The following is a 14039-nucleotide window of genomic DNA, read 5'->3' as shown; positions in this document are numbered from 1 at the left end:
TGTGACCCTGCTTAATGTCTTGTATTGTTCTCAACAGTGTTGATCTCTTTTAATGGGTTTATACTTTAGATCGCTGCCATAATATTCGTTGCAATGCTGACTGTAGTGTCATGTGGAACAGTGGTGGGTGAGGGCCAAAAAGGACGAATGTCACAAATGCCTATGAGGTGTTAATTGACATGATATTTTTGCCATGGAAACTCATCAGGTGTTTGTGTTGTTGTCAATTTCTAGGAAAATATCTGAACATCTGTCGCGACCTCTAAATCTGCTAATCTGTCTAACGTCCTCCAACATATTTATTTTAACAGAAAAGTTTGAGATATCTTTTGTTAATTCATAAGTCATGCTGGCATCAGGGTTGTTTGGGTTTTATCAACAGTGTTTAATTTCCTTATCATTCTTGAAGTAGCTGTTTACAACCAGAGAGGACATTTGCCTACTTGTACAAATGAGAGTGACAAAGAAAGAGAGAGAGTGACAAAGAGACAGTAACTGGCAGTTGTTGGATGTGAAGCTAGCGACAATAGCATAGCTAAAGTTAGCAACATCACAGCTGAGACTGCTGTGGCAAACAGCAAAGACAAAAGCTGCTGGAGATTAACCAGGAATGATTACTGTAGGCTCAAAGCCAGCAAGATCTTAAAGGAGCACTTCGCCCCTGGAAAAAGCCACTGTCAGTCAAAGCTGGTGTTCTCTGTAATCGACAGAAGCATTAACATTTTAAATTTGCGCCATAGCTGTGGAGAAAGTTGTACAAACAGCTTGTGGTTTCGCCCATTCTACATTCCTACAACACCCAGGGTGCATTGTGCCCTTCTCTCTGAAAGGAACGGCCCAGCGCGAGACGCTGAAGTGAAATATTACCATTTCACTGCAGGTAACGGCTCAGAGAGGTACAGAATCCAAAATACACGGAGAACATACCGGTGGATCGTCTAAAAAAATCTTCGGTCTGCAGTCTACATTTCAAACCTGACGATTTTGAACGAGACATGACATCGGAGGCGCGCGTCCTAGATTGAGGAAGTGTAGTTTAGCAAGCTCCCCAGCCTCCGCCAGATGACGTGTTTTACATAGTCTGGTGGAGGTTTTCCAGGGCCCATTGGAGAAGCAGATAGTGTCCTCCAAAGGCAAAGAGGGACGTTGCATTTTCTACCATAATGGCATTAGCTCCCCATAATAGCATGATAGGACTGAGGTTGAAAATCGGTGAACTGGCCTTTTAACTTAAACAAAATAAACTGTAGGACACATGAAAAGTGATGTACTTTTACACATAAATACAGTACAACTACAGATGTGTATTTTCTATTCATTTCCTTCATTAATTAAATGGATAAAGGAGGTAAAAAGAATTTTATACAAAGATGAAACAATATAGATTAAATTAGAGCAAAAACACAAAGTAAGCCTGTGTTTACCTGCATTCATCAGGCAGTCATGCTCATCTGCAGAGACCTGCACCCATAAATGTGTAGGGCCCCCATGCTATGCTCTCAGCTATATTTATCCCCACCCTCACCATAAAAGGCTCTGACTGCTGCTGGGACACTCTGGCAGGGGCCAACATTATTTTTGTTGTGTAGACCGCAGCCCTGTAAGCACCTACCTGTAGGTTTGCTGGGATATCAAGCTTAAAGTGTGGAGTTTGAACCATCTTTTCCTTTAAAGCTTGGAGTTTGAGGCTTTCTGTCCAGGGTAAGTGGCTGGTGCACGTCTTTCTAAGCATGCTGGGAAAGTGCCTGGATTTTATATCATGTGTTGCAAGCTGATGGTGCAGATTTTAATTTGTTTCATGATGATTTTTGTCAATCATCTTGTCTTTTTAATCAAAGAAATGTTACATAATTTCTCAGTGATATGATTTCGTTTTGTCTGTCTTGAACGCTAAATTAATTATCCATGTTCAACGATATAGAACATGAAGTAAATGAAAGCATGGCCAGCCTGTTAATGAAGAAATAACTGATTTCAACAACAGTATGTAACATTTAAAATTCAATGCGAGTCACAACTGAACTGTAACTAACCACACAGACTGATAGGAAAGCAAGAAACTCGGGAAAAACTTGAAAAAACAGGCTGGTACCAGGAGAGGCCTGCAGCATGTCTGGATCTATACCGTTCTACCAGAAGCACCATCGCCACTATGACCGCGGCTACCGCAGCAAGGAGACTGAGTCCAAACTGAGCCAGTACCAGTCCAGCAGCAGATATGCGGCTGGCAGCAGCAGATACGTGGCTGGCAGCAGCAGATACGCGGCTGGCGGCAGCTCCTCCGCCACCAGCTTTAGCAGGGGGTAAGGAGCAGGAAGAGGACCCTAACTTCACCCGTCTTTGTCACAGGAAAGCCCTCCTGCTCCCTTTAACACCATCACCCCAACCCGACTGATCAGGTTCACCTCCATCACCTTTGCTGGATCACTTCCCTGTCGCAGCTTTGGGATCATCTTTCCCATGCTTTGCTGCCATATTGACACCAAAGTAACCATCACTCCCTCCTCTGAGTCCTCTTTGATCAGCCTTTACACACACCTGAGGATCATTTCGCTTCATTCGTGTTGACTATCGCATGAAGCTCTTTGCATGACGGCTGAGCAACTTATGCATGTAAACAAACTCTTTGAACACACATATTCCCAAATAACCAAAATAACTGTGTATGATTTTGTATAATTTTTGTCTGTGGGGTTGAAACTCTTTGTTACATAAGCTGTGAGAGAAATACACTATAATGACGGAGATAATGTATATGGCAAAGACTGAAATAGAATCTTGACCTGTGCATACCGTGCTGCAGGGAAAGTAAGAGGTGAAATCTGAACCACTGTGTTGTGGATTAACATTTATTTTACGTGGAACCTTAGTTCCTTTCCTATATTTCCAGTAGACACAAGCAGAGTAGATGTTTATAGTGGTTGTTTTCTGATGCCCAGATTTGTTTCGTCCATGCTGAATGCATTGGTTTGCTGTGTAGTGTTTTTAATGTTGACTATATTTTGGTCAAATGAGATTCTGACTGTATGTGTAAGTATTACATTAATGGAAAGAAGCTCGAAAATAGTGAAAACCTTTGCCCAGTCAAGGTTGGGACGACTAAGACGCCATTACAGGAACTTTTCTCTTTACCTGGCTTTCAATTTCCTTGTATTTTGAAAAGTTGGTACCCCATTAAGGCTAAGCTGTTCGTCTAAATGCGACAACTTTTCGTCAGTAAGGTTCCATGTAAGCTCACCGACTTTGCGTTGGATACGTTTGTTCAAGTATGACCCCTGTAAATGGCCAAAAATACACCAACATCTCAAAATAAAACCAAAACAGCAGACTTCCTGTTGGGCTTAGGGTTTGGGTACCAAAGGCTTTTTTGTAGGTCTGGACTGAATACATATGCCTACCAAATTTCATACATGTAGGTCAAACACACTCATTGATGTATGTGTGTAGTATGTAGTCATTCTGCAATCTCCCATGACCTGAACCATATCAAACTTAAGTGTTAAACACTTTTGATGTGTGCGCAAAGTTTTGTGAGTTGTGAAGCACCTTTAGTCCCTCAAAACTGTAGTTTTTTTGTATAAGAAATATCCTAGCTAAAACAATGTAGCTTCCATAATAGGTGTGGGACAAAATAACAATATCGCGATACATCGTCATATCGTATCGCATCGTATCGTTACCCTGCAATTCCCACCCCTACTCCGTAACGTTTGGTGTCCGAGCCCAAAGGGTAGTGTCAAGTTGTTTTTCAGTGTCCAAACTGTGCGGTCTCAATGTTCTTATCAAAGGAATAACAGAACACCCAGTTTAGGGTGACCCCATCTTTTACACTGCTTGGCTGGTCTTTAAAAGCACTGGCCTGCTGAGTGTGAACAGGTCAGAGGGCTTAGGTTTTACTAACACCATCTGATCTTGGCCTTTACACTCACTGCCGGGCAGCCAACCTGCCACCAAATCCGTGCTGCGGTTAGGAAAAGAGGATTAAGATGTGATGAACGATTGAAGTCAGGGTGGTTATGATAAAGTTGTTACGACAGAGATTCCGATGTATTTATGTGGACATGACCATTGGGTTTGTTAAATGAGATAACCATTACTGCGTGAAACAGAAGCTTCCCGTGTTATAATCCTTTTTAATGGACGTTGTTGCGGAGCTGATCCTGGAGAGTCAAGTGGATGTAACTGGCCAGACTGAAGGGGGACAGTGAGCCAGAAAGATACAAGAAAAATGAGGGCAGTTGACTTGTCACCCTTCTTGCCCCCTCCTCCTTATCAGGCTCTTGTTATCTCATCCTGAGCTCCAACCCCCAAGTCTCTGAAGCCTGTAAATAGTGTTGCCATTTCAGAGGCTGCGGCGTCTCACTTATTCTAGGATAACTCCCAATTGTTGAATGTAGTGTTCAGGGCTATAGTATCAGGTGTACTCTCATATTTGTGGCTCTGGTAGGTGTTACCATCATTTTAGATTGCAGCAGAGGTCTTGTTTGGGTCTGCTAATGATTGAATAATGGGTTTTAGTATTTAAAATGTAAGCATTATAGAGCTGGATAAACAATAAACAATCAAAACTAAACCATCAACACTACTTTTCACTGAACCTTCATTTACGACTCATCCACCCTCACATTGGCTTTTCCCCACCATGTTGATGTTCTGTTGCTCGTTGCAATGTCTGGCTGGGTGCCAGGCTGATGATATTCTACATGTCCCAGACTTAAAGTGTCTTCACATTCTGGGCTGGAAACAAGCAGACTGAGCCCCGTACCAAAGAGAGCCAAGCCATCTTACTTGGCTGTGGATAAAGAGAACCAAATCATTGGCTACGTAGTGCCGATCTTCAGGGGCAGGTAATAAAATCTTTACTGCATAAAACTGTAACAACAAGAATGTTTGAGGCGTATTAATCTTAGTGTTAATGATATGCCTTGCTCCCCACATCCATCCCTGGCTCCGCTCTTCAAACTTCTAGTCAAGAATTTGCAACAGGATTGTCGGATACAGAGGAAGCGAGGGTGAGGGACACTGCAGCATACATGGCTCGCAGGGATTTGTTCACCAGTGGCGTGGAGATGGAGCGGTCAGAGCTGGTCTCCAGGAGGGAGGCCATGCGTGAAACGGCCGAACGCATCTCCCTGAGCAAAAGGGTCAGTGTGGGAAATTTGAGATCATATGGGAACCATATATTGCAAACTGTTTCCATTCACACAAGGCCATTCTGTTTTATGACATCACATGCAGTTTCTTTGTAAACTGCGGCTTCCTCATAGCTCATAGACCATTCGTATTGTTAAATCACAGATTGGCTTTTGTTACTTTTTAGCATTAGTGAGGCTTTAAAAAACACTATTATGTTATTTGCGTATTTGCATAACTGAGCTTAATTAATTGCAGTACAGCTCAGAAACATCAAGTGCCTGTGGCTAAGTGGATACTACTACTCCATACACAAGGGAGCTATTTATGTCCCATGGTAATAATGTGTAGTACTACTCATTCATTGAGCATTATAAAAGCAACAGTGACCCCATCACTGTCTCCACTCTGCCAGATAGCCTTACTAATGGGTGACAAATTCCTCGGAAGATCGGGTTTCTTGAGATACAGTGAAGCAGTGTCCCAGTGGTGTTGTCATTTTATGTGTTGAGTAACTGGAAGCAAAACAAGACTGGCCCTCAACACCCGTAGCTATTCATAGGACATAATGAACACTTACAACATGTTGAAAAGTGCATTTATCACGCATGTGTGAAACGAAATGTTGGCATTGTGCTCAAATTGTGTTCTTGCTTCAACCTTGCATTGTGCATAAAAAAGGTTTGGGTTGTTTTAAAAGTTTATGATTGGCAAGGTGTCACTATCCTGGATGATTTAATGCTGAAGAACTCTCCTGTTTGTAGATCCATGAACACGAGGAACACTTTAAGCGCATGAACGAAGACAGCCTGATGCATACCCCGGAGTTTGTGATTAAACCACGCTCCCACACCGTGTGGGAGAAGCAGTGTGTGCGGCTGCACTGCACTGTCAGTGGTTGGCCCGACCCACGGGTCGTCTGGTAGGTCACAGACAAACATCACCAATAACAATTCAAATCTGTCCTTTCTGTCCCCTATACATCCTTAATCTATACTTTTGTGCTCCATCTAGTTTCGTGGCTTTATTATTTTTCCTCTTGATTATTTTTCATCTGTTTCAAATTCTTTCTGTTTCCTCTTGTCTGTCCTTTTCTTGTGTATTCTGACTCATATTACAAGGTACAAAAACAATGTGGCAATTGACCCCCTTTCCAGCCCCGGCAAGTATAAACTTGAGAGCAGATACAGCGTGCACTCACTGGAGATTAACAAGTAGGTGTACCTCTTCTACCCACAGTTCTAAAAAAAAAAAAAGTATTTTCTAAAAAGGCTTTGAAATAATTATTTACCGTGATAACAGAAAATTAATCATATTCACACAGCGGCCATTTTCCTCTGACTTTATGCTCAGGGTGGGAAGCTCACACGCTGTTATCAAACGTACAGTTGTTTTCCAGATTGAACATCGTACAGCTGCAATTGAAAAGACATTGCAAATTAAAAATCCAGACGGCCATATGTCATGATAAAACAATGCAGTTAATGACGCATTAGCTACCTTTTAGACAACAGCTAATTTTAGCATTCAACCACCTAGCTAACATTACCGTTAGTGTTACAAGATGCAATGGAAAGGCATAAATACTGTTAGCTAGGAGCAGGTGGAAGGCTAACATTACTTATTGTCTAACAGTAGTTGAAATATGGCCCATGTTCGTACATTACACATTATTTAGACTGTAGCTAGAAGGATTTCTGCCATCTTTAGCACTTAGCTCAACTGTCGACTAGCTAACGGTTAAGTGGTTTAACATGGAAGGTTGGCTAGTCACCCTAAATCACATTGTTATAACATGATATGAAATGAGATATTTATTATAAAGATATTCAAAACATATCTTTTATCTTTAAACAACCATTCTAAAAATCACCAACACATAGTAGAAGTGAATTAATTAGTTTGTATTGTTTAGAATGTCAGCCTTATTTTGTAGCTTTTTCTTTAGCATTAGCTTCACTCAAAGCTTCATACTTCATGTTTGGCAAAATGTTGACATCGTCTTTTGTGCCTGCCTAAGTTTTCCAAACAGATTGACACTGTCGGACTGTGAGCAAGAGAGGAGCCAAACTATTTTCCAGGCGTAGATAGATAGCAAAGAGCATGGCCTAAAGATAGCCACGACAAATTCAACAATCAGCCAAAAACTCAAAAGGAGGAACAAACAAGATTATCTTTATGATATTTTAGCAGTGCTTCTTAGAAACATCAAGTGCCAACTGTTAGTTTCTGTTATGTTCAGCACCCAAGAGACACTTTCGTGTACAGAGACCTGGTGCAGATGACATCACTAGTGGTGTCTATTTATTGACAGAGTATTCCTGGCCAGGAGTTATGGAACGCCTCACAGTCGGGGCTCACATAGTTGGTATTATTTACATGGCTGAGAGGGCTGTGGTTGAGGTGGGGGGAGGGGTGGGGACCGTACATGTTAATCCTTGAGGTAAAGAATGTGCGTATCATGGACATTGATCACCTGATGCTCTCCTCTTTCAGATGTGATTTTGATGACACGGCGCAGTATCGCGTCTCTGCCATGAACTCCAAAGGAGAGCTGTCCGCATTTGCCTCCGTCGTTGTCAAGAGTAGGTTCAGTCTCAAAACCATCACACTCGACAGTCTTGATACAGCCCCGCTCATTTCTCATGATCACTAAATTATTTTATACTACAATAAAGCAGTAAGATCCAAATGTAGTTTAAGATGTTTTCTTGCAATATTGTTCCCAATAGTTGGAATAGATAGAAACCAAATATAGTTATAAGTTATAAGTGCCAGATTAATTAAGGACCACAATCTTATGTGCTATGTAAAATGTGGCACCTGTAATGTAGGGGATTTTTCATAATGATTCTGACATTTTGTCGTTATAATGACCCATCAACTTCTGCTGCTCTCCGCAGGGTTCAAAGGTGAAGTTGATGAGAACCTGCCATCACCCAGACGTAAGTGTGAATTTACTGTATACTTGGATTGAAATTTTTTGTAAAGTATGCTGTACTGTAAATAAAAGCTTAATTAATTAATATATTTCCACTAATGGGCAGAGGAACAAGCTGAAAGACACAGCTTGCCTTAATTTTTGTCTTATCACGCTTTTACGGCTAATGTGATAGCAAACTGTTGCTTGTAGCAGACAGTGAGCGAAGCATTAGCCTTCAGTTATTAGCTAAGTATTAGCATTCAGTTTGACTTATATTATTATCCACTGAATGAATGTACAAAAGGCATAAATTCACTCTAGTTATAGCTTTGTTTTTGTGTCCATCAACTCCATATCAGTGTCCGCAGATGCACGTTAGCTAGCTAGTTGCTACTAGCATAATCTGTCTGTGGTATGAAGCCATGCATGTACCACACAGCTGCTTTATCAGAGCTTATCTGCTGAAAACATCTTATCCCCATTGCTGGGACCAATGTTAATCACAACAATTAGACTTAACATCAAATATCATGGCACTATAACCAAAACAATTAGCTATAACAGGCTAGAAGGCTCTACAATGCAGCTTTAATGGAGTAATAATGCTGGGTTAAGGCTAACTGCAGCTACATGACTGGTCTGCAGTGACCAGAGGGCTGTGGTGGGTTGGGGGCTCGATAGACAGTAAATGCTACTGCACTAACATCCTTTTTGTTTTCTTGCGGTAACAATACAGGGGGCAGTACTGAAGGTAAAAGGGTCACAGGACTCTGGTTGATGTTTCCACTGATTATGTGTCCACTGCATGGCCACTTTTGTCTGTGTAGCGATTTAAGGTTCACAATATTAGCCGGGAAAAATCTACAAATTTTTCCGTATGTTGGGTTCCACTTTGTGTGCATCTACAATGTTGTCCATCAAACAAGCCTTGGAAGTAGACGGTATTAGTAAAAGAAGTAGATGTATAAGTTGCTAAATAGATTTAGTTTTTTAGCGATAATTATTAAACCAAATGTTGTAAATGTGTAAATAAATGTATTTTCTGCTAATTCAACCACTGAAGTCACTGAAGACTGATTTCCTTGCTTGATGTGTGTCACTGTCTTATGCATGTTTGTGCGTCGTCACTTCTTGTTGTGAGCACTGTACTGTAGTTTATGTTGGTCTGTTTGTTTGATGTCTTTCATCTCATTATATTTCCTCTTCTTCACTTCCTTCTGCCTGGCTGAAAAGTTTGGATCCAGCATATTGTTCGGGTTTTTTTTAAATGTGGATATGGTTATTGATGTGATGAAGTTCTGTCTCTTTCACAGTGCAATGCTGTGTTCTTTCTCTTCATACTCGAGTGTTTCCTCTTTGATCCTGACTTTTCTCTTCCTTTGTCCGTAGAGGGCCCAGTGTCTGAGTATGGCATCAACTTCAAGACTCACATTGTTGATAAGTTTGGTGTCTCGTTTGGACGAGAGGGAGAGACCATGAGTTTGGGATGTACCGTGATCATTTACCCTGCTCTGCACCGCTACCAGCCTGAGATCGAGTGGTACAGAAACGGTGAGTGGACGACTTCAAGATGCCAAAATTCCTCTTTTATCCAATCTAAAAGAAATTGTCAATATACAATTATTTAGGCCTAGATAACTACATTCCTAAAAAGTATGACATAAGCGCTCAGATATTGCCTGTGTTATTTTCCCAGATGTTCTGCTGTCTCCCTCTAAATGGAACCACATGCACTGGAGTGGAGATCGAGCCACGCTGACGCTCACACACCTCAACAAGGAGGACGAGGGGCTCTACACCCTGCGTGTGACCACCAAGTCTGGATATGAAACCTACTCAGCTTACATCTTTGTCAGAGGTATGTACTCCCTCCCTAAAAGTTACGTTGTCATCAAAAAGTCAGATGATATTCCAACTTGTGTAAAACTTGTGTACTTCCTAAGAGATGTGTTTGTAGCAATGACTGTATGTAAAGATGGACGACATGCCTCCATCTACTCTCATTGTTCAAAACTGAAGCCAAAAAACTCCCTGTGACGGGTGCTGCCATCTTGTGCTGGTGACATCATTTGGAGCCAGAGCTGCACAGTAGACATTCAGCGGGTGGAGCCAGTCAGCAGGGGGCGCTCAAATTACGTTGGCTTCACTTTTAGGGAGATGTCATGTCGTCCATCTTTTTATACCTTCTGTGGTTTGTAGTCCGAGAATTATTGACCAATCACGTATCAGCAAGCTTTGGTTGCATGCAGGAAATACTGTCCATGTGCAGAGCAAAAGGGGCGCAATTTGCCATAATGCCATCCTGGCTCCCATAGGCGGCCATTTTTTTTTTACACATATCTGCATGCAAGTGCAGCTAACAATCCGCTCTGAGATGTCATATCTCAACTCCAGCTTCATTCTTGCTTCTCAAGTTAATAGACTGTACAACTGAAGACTGAACAACGCAGCACATGGAGGAAGTCTTTGCTGATAGTCCTTTATTGCTAACCGCTGGCTACGGCAGTTGCCCCCGAAAGTTTGCCGATGATTTGATTGTCCTGGCAGACGGTCGCTTTCCTTTTCAGACTGTTTGCCTTCATCTGAGCGTCGAGTTTGTTTCTTTTTCTTTGGATTTTCACTTATTGTTGAAGTTGTATCTGTAGTCATCAATCTTTTCTTTGTTTGTTCAGCCATAGTAGATTATTGTTTACTCGCAACACTTGCAGAGACCAGAAAAGCAGCTGCTTAGCTCCGCCTACCCTCTCTGGCAGACAAACCACTGCTCCGCATGTGATTTTTCAATGAAAATCGCACCAGACACCCAGTCTGTAACACTGCAAATGCAAAGGCTTTCATCAGTGGGCCATAGGCTCAATCACCATTGTGTTACCTCATTCGGTGATAGATAGTGACTTAACAGACATTTATTTACATGAAAATATTCGAGATCATCTCTTTAAATTCTTTTTTAAAAAGTTAAACACAAAAGTCAACACAAGCTTAATGCGGCCCGATGCCCCCAGCTTTGTTTTTGTCAAGTATGTCATGAGATCAAGGTCAAAGCCAGCTGACTCCAGCACCATGTTTAATAGTCAGACTGATTGAGTGGTTTTAAATAGGAGCTCTCTAAAACCGACAATGCAGATTGGCAGCTCCCTGTGCTTGTGTTTGTATACAGTGGAAAAAGGGGACAGTGGAGCTTATCTTTGCCGCCTTCAGGGACAATCTGACCTTTGAAGCTTTTACAAATGTTAAGTATGAACATGACACAAAATAGACCCTGTTTCCCTGAAGAGGGCAGGTACAGTCTCCAAAACAAACCGCTATGCGTGCCTGGCTGCAGTCGGGTTATTCTCAGAGAGCTCAGCGGAGGAATGAGGCAGTGAGCTCAGAGAGATACTGTTAATATCTGCTTCAAGGAGAAACAATAGGCTGCCCAGTTTCCTGACTAAACTCTGTAGTTATATTCTTAAAAAGGATTAGTACACATACAGTATCCCTTGTTGATACAGTCTCTTACTTTATGATGCAGCTCTCCGTCTCTAGTATGGACATTAGGTGCCCTGGCTTACCCTTACGGTCTGTTTCTTTAAGAGTCACCTCTCTTATCCCCTTTCACTCCGGGGCAGGCTGCAGCTAATTCTGTCCTCCAGCCGCTGCCTGCTCTCAGCTCCAGTTTGACTTGAGGACCAGAAACATTCCTGGCATCTCTCCCTGCAGCTACACAGTTCAGCACAGGGCAAACTCACTTTAAAACAACCAGCTAGTTTTGACTGATTATAGATAAATCTTTTGTTCAGAGATAAATAAACAGAGAGAGAATATATGTACTGACGGTCTTTACTGTGTGTTTTAGATGCTGATGCTGAGGTTGAAGGAGCTCCCGGCGCCCCTCTGGATGTTCGCTGTCTGGATGCCAATAAAGATTACATCATTGTCACCTGGAAGCAGCCCGCTGTCGATGGTGGCAACTCCATCCTGGGCTACTTTGTGGACAGGTCAGCCAATGTGCTATTACTCTTACATCCCTGCTTAAAATGTCCGTCAACCATCAGACAGCAGAGGTTATATTTCTTAGCGATTTGACAAGGCTGGTAGAATTTATGACCTTTTCCTTGCTCTTAAAACTTTGCAGTTCTTTCCACAGCTGTCCTAAATCCCCAAAACACAACTTGATTAAATATGTAAACTTTCTATTGTTATATGTTCCCAGATGTGAGGTTGGAACTAACCACTGGATCCAGTGCAATGACACCCCCGTCAAGTTTGCCCGATTCCCCGTCACCGGCCTGGTGGAGGGACGCTCCTACACCTTCCGTGTCCGTGCTGTCAACAAGAACGGGATGAGCCACCCGTCTCGTGTCTCTGAGCCGGTGGCTGCCATGGACCCAGCTGACCGCGCCCGCATGAGAGGTACCGCAGCCTCCAGTCTCCTGTCCCTATTCAAAGAGCTTTGTTATATTCATATAGTAGAGGAATAAGGGGAAGTGCAGGACTGTTATTGAGGCTTTTTCGCAGCTTTAAAACAAAAAATGTGGGAAAAAATTGTGAAGATTTGAGTAAATTACAGAAGTAAGATTGGATTTATGACTTTCATGATGATTATAAACTCGTTGTCAGGTACCTCTGCTCCCTGGACTGGCCAAATCATTGTCACAGAGGAGGAGCCAGCAGGTGAGATTTACACAAGTCATATCCACAACACCCAGTTACACCAAGGTCGCATTTATCTGCACTTTTTCTGCTGCACACATGGTGTGTTTAAGGACCTAATTGTTCATGTTTTCATCTACAGAGGGCATCGTTCCAGGCAGACCTCTTGATCTGCAGGTGACAGAGGCGACCAAGAACTACGTGGTGCTGAGCTGGAAGCCACCAGGGGAGAAAGGCCTTGAGGGTGTCATGTACTATGTGGAGAAGGTATATTGAATAACACTACACACACTAAAACCACAAACATTTTGTTGTTTGTATCTGCATCTGAAATAGTTAAATGCCAGTGTTTCAGCTTGTCACCTTGTTTGTCAGTGTGTCTCAGGCACAGACAGCTGGCAGAGAGTGAACACAGAGATCCCGGTCAAGTCTCCCCGCTTTGCGCTGTTCGATCTCGCCGAGGGGAAATCCTACAGCTACCGCGTCCGCTGCTGCAACTCCGCCGGCGTCGGCGAGCCATCAGACCCGACAGAAGCCACCACTGTCGGCGACAAGCTTGGTCAGAAACAAACGCATACATGCATCAAAACAGCAGAAATGTCACTTCTCAAATAATGACCTAACGTTCGGCTCCACAGATATCCCAAGCGCCCCTAGCAAAGTCGTCCCTACCAGAAACACAGACACATCCGTGGTTGTGTCTTGGGAAGCGTCTCAAGACGCCAAAGAGCTGGTTGGATACTACATCGAGAGCAGTATTGTTGGCAGCAACGTGTGGGAGCCGTGCAACAACAAGCCTGTGAAAGCTACAAGGTAGAATTACTGCTCTGTCTTTTTTAAGCAAAGTGTTTAATGCAACAAAGTCACATCTTATCAAACATATTTGCAGGTTTATCTGCCACGGTCTGATGACAGGAGAGAAGTACGTGTTCAGGGTGAGGGCAGTGAACGCAGCAGGGCTCAGCCAGTTCTCACCTGAGTCTGAGCCTGTGGAGGTGAAGGCGGCTATTGGTGAGTGAAACTGAGGGGGCATGTCTCAATATGAGAAGCTACAGCAGGAGTCAGACAATCTTGAGAGTTATAGGAGTTTGTTTATTAAGATTTATGGGTATAAAGAAAAAGTCCATTATTTTAATAATGTTTAAAAATCAGCTTGTGGTGTTGTAGCTTGCATTCTGAATTCATTTTACGATTAGTGAAAAGGTACCAGACACTTTATGATATAGAGATGAACAGGCTGAAAACAAGCTTGGTCTTTACTGACAAAAAAAAAAAAAGTCATACACTTTAAGGCAGTCTCAGACAGAAAACAAATCCAGTAGGGAAAAGGCAAAAATCCAAATATCTG

General features: G+C 42.5%; 1 protein-coding gene across 3 annotated transcripts in view; it reads left to right on the top strand.

Annotated features, from left to right (window-relative positions):
• The first annotated feature begins 1582 nt into the window (after nt 1–1582).
• Nucleotides 1583–14039, top strand: part of myom1b (myomesin 1b) — a 29339-nt gene continuing 16882 nt past the window's right edge. For 2 of the 3 annotated variants that reach the window (XM_069667049.1, XM_069667047.1), the window contains exons 1-17: nt 1583–1701; nt 2041–2303; nt 4713–4847; nt 4970–5144; nt 5898–6055; nt 6255–6347; nt 7630–7718; nt 8037–8078; nt 9446–9607; nt 9753–9914; nt 11895–12036; nt 12252–12451; nt 12659–12712; nt 12834–12958; nt 13067–13250; nt 13330–13504; nt 13581–13702. In XM_069667049.1, the coding sequence (XP_069523150.1) occupies nt 2110–2303; nt 4713–4847; nt 4970–5144; nt 5898–6055; nt 6255–6347; nt 7630–7718; nt 8037–8078; nt 9446–9607; nt 9753–9914; nt 11895–12036; nt 12252–12451; nt 12659–12712; nt 12834–12958; nt 13067–13250; nt 13330–13504; nt 13581–13702 (2212 nt within the window). In that variant the 5' untranslated portion in view covers nt 1583–1701; nt 2041–2109. The remainder of the gene's footprint in view (nt 1702–2040; nt 2304–4712; nt 4848–4969; nt 5145–5897; nt 6056–6254; nt 6348–7629; nt 7719–8036; nt 8079–9445; nt 9608–9752; nt 9915–11894; nt 12037–12251; nt 12452–12658; nt 12713–12833; nt 12959–13066; nt 13251–13329; nt 13505–13580; nt 13703–14039) is intronic. The other variant, XM_069667050.1, reaches the window with a different exon arrangement.

The sequence above is a fragment of the Semicossyphus pulcher genome, unplaced genomic scaffold, assembly GCF_022749685.1.
Source record: "Semicossyphus pulcher isolate SPU_LCO1_2020_fin unplaced genomic scaffold, fSemPul1.0.p SCAF_18, whole genome shotgun sequence".
NCBI classification, from domain to species: domain Eukaryota; kingdom Metazoa; phylum Chordata; class Actinopteri; order Labriformes; family Labridae; genus Semicossyphus; species Semicossyphus pulcher.
The sequence above is the reverse complement of the archived record's forward strand: the minus strand, read 5'-3'. Positions and strand labels throughout refer to the sequence as shown.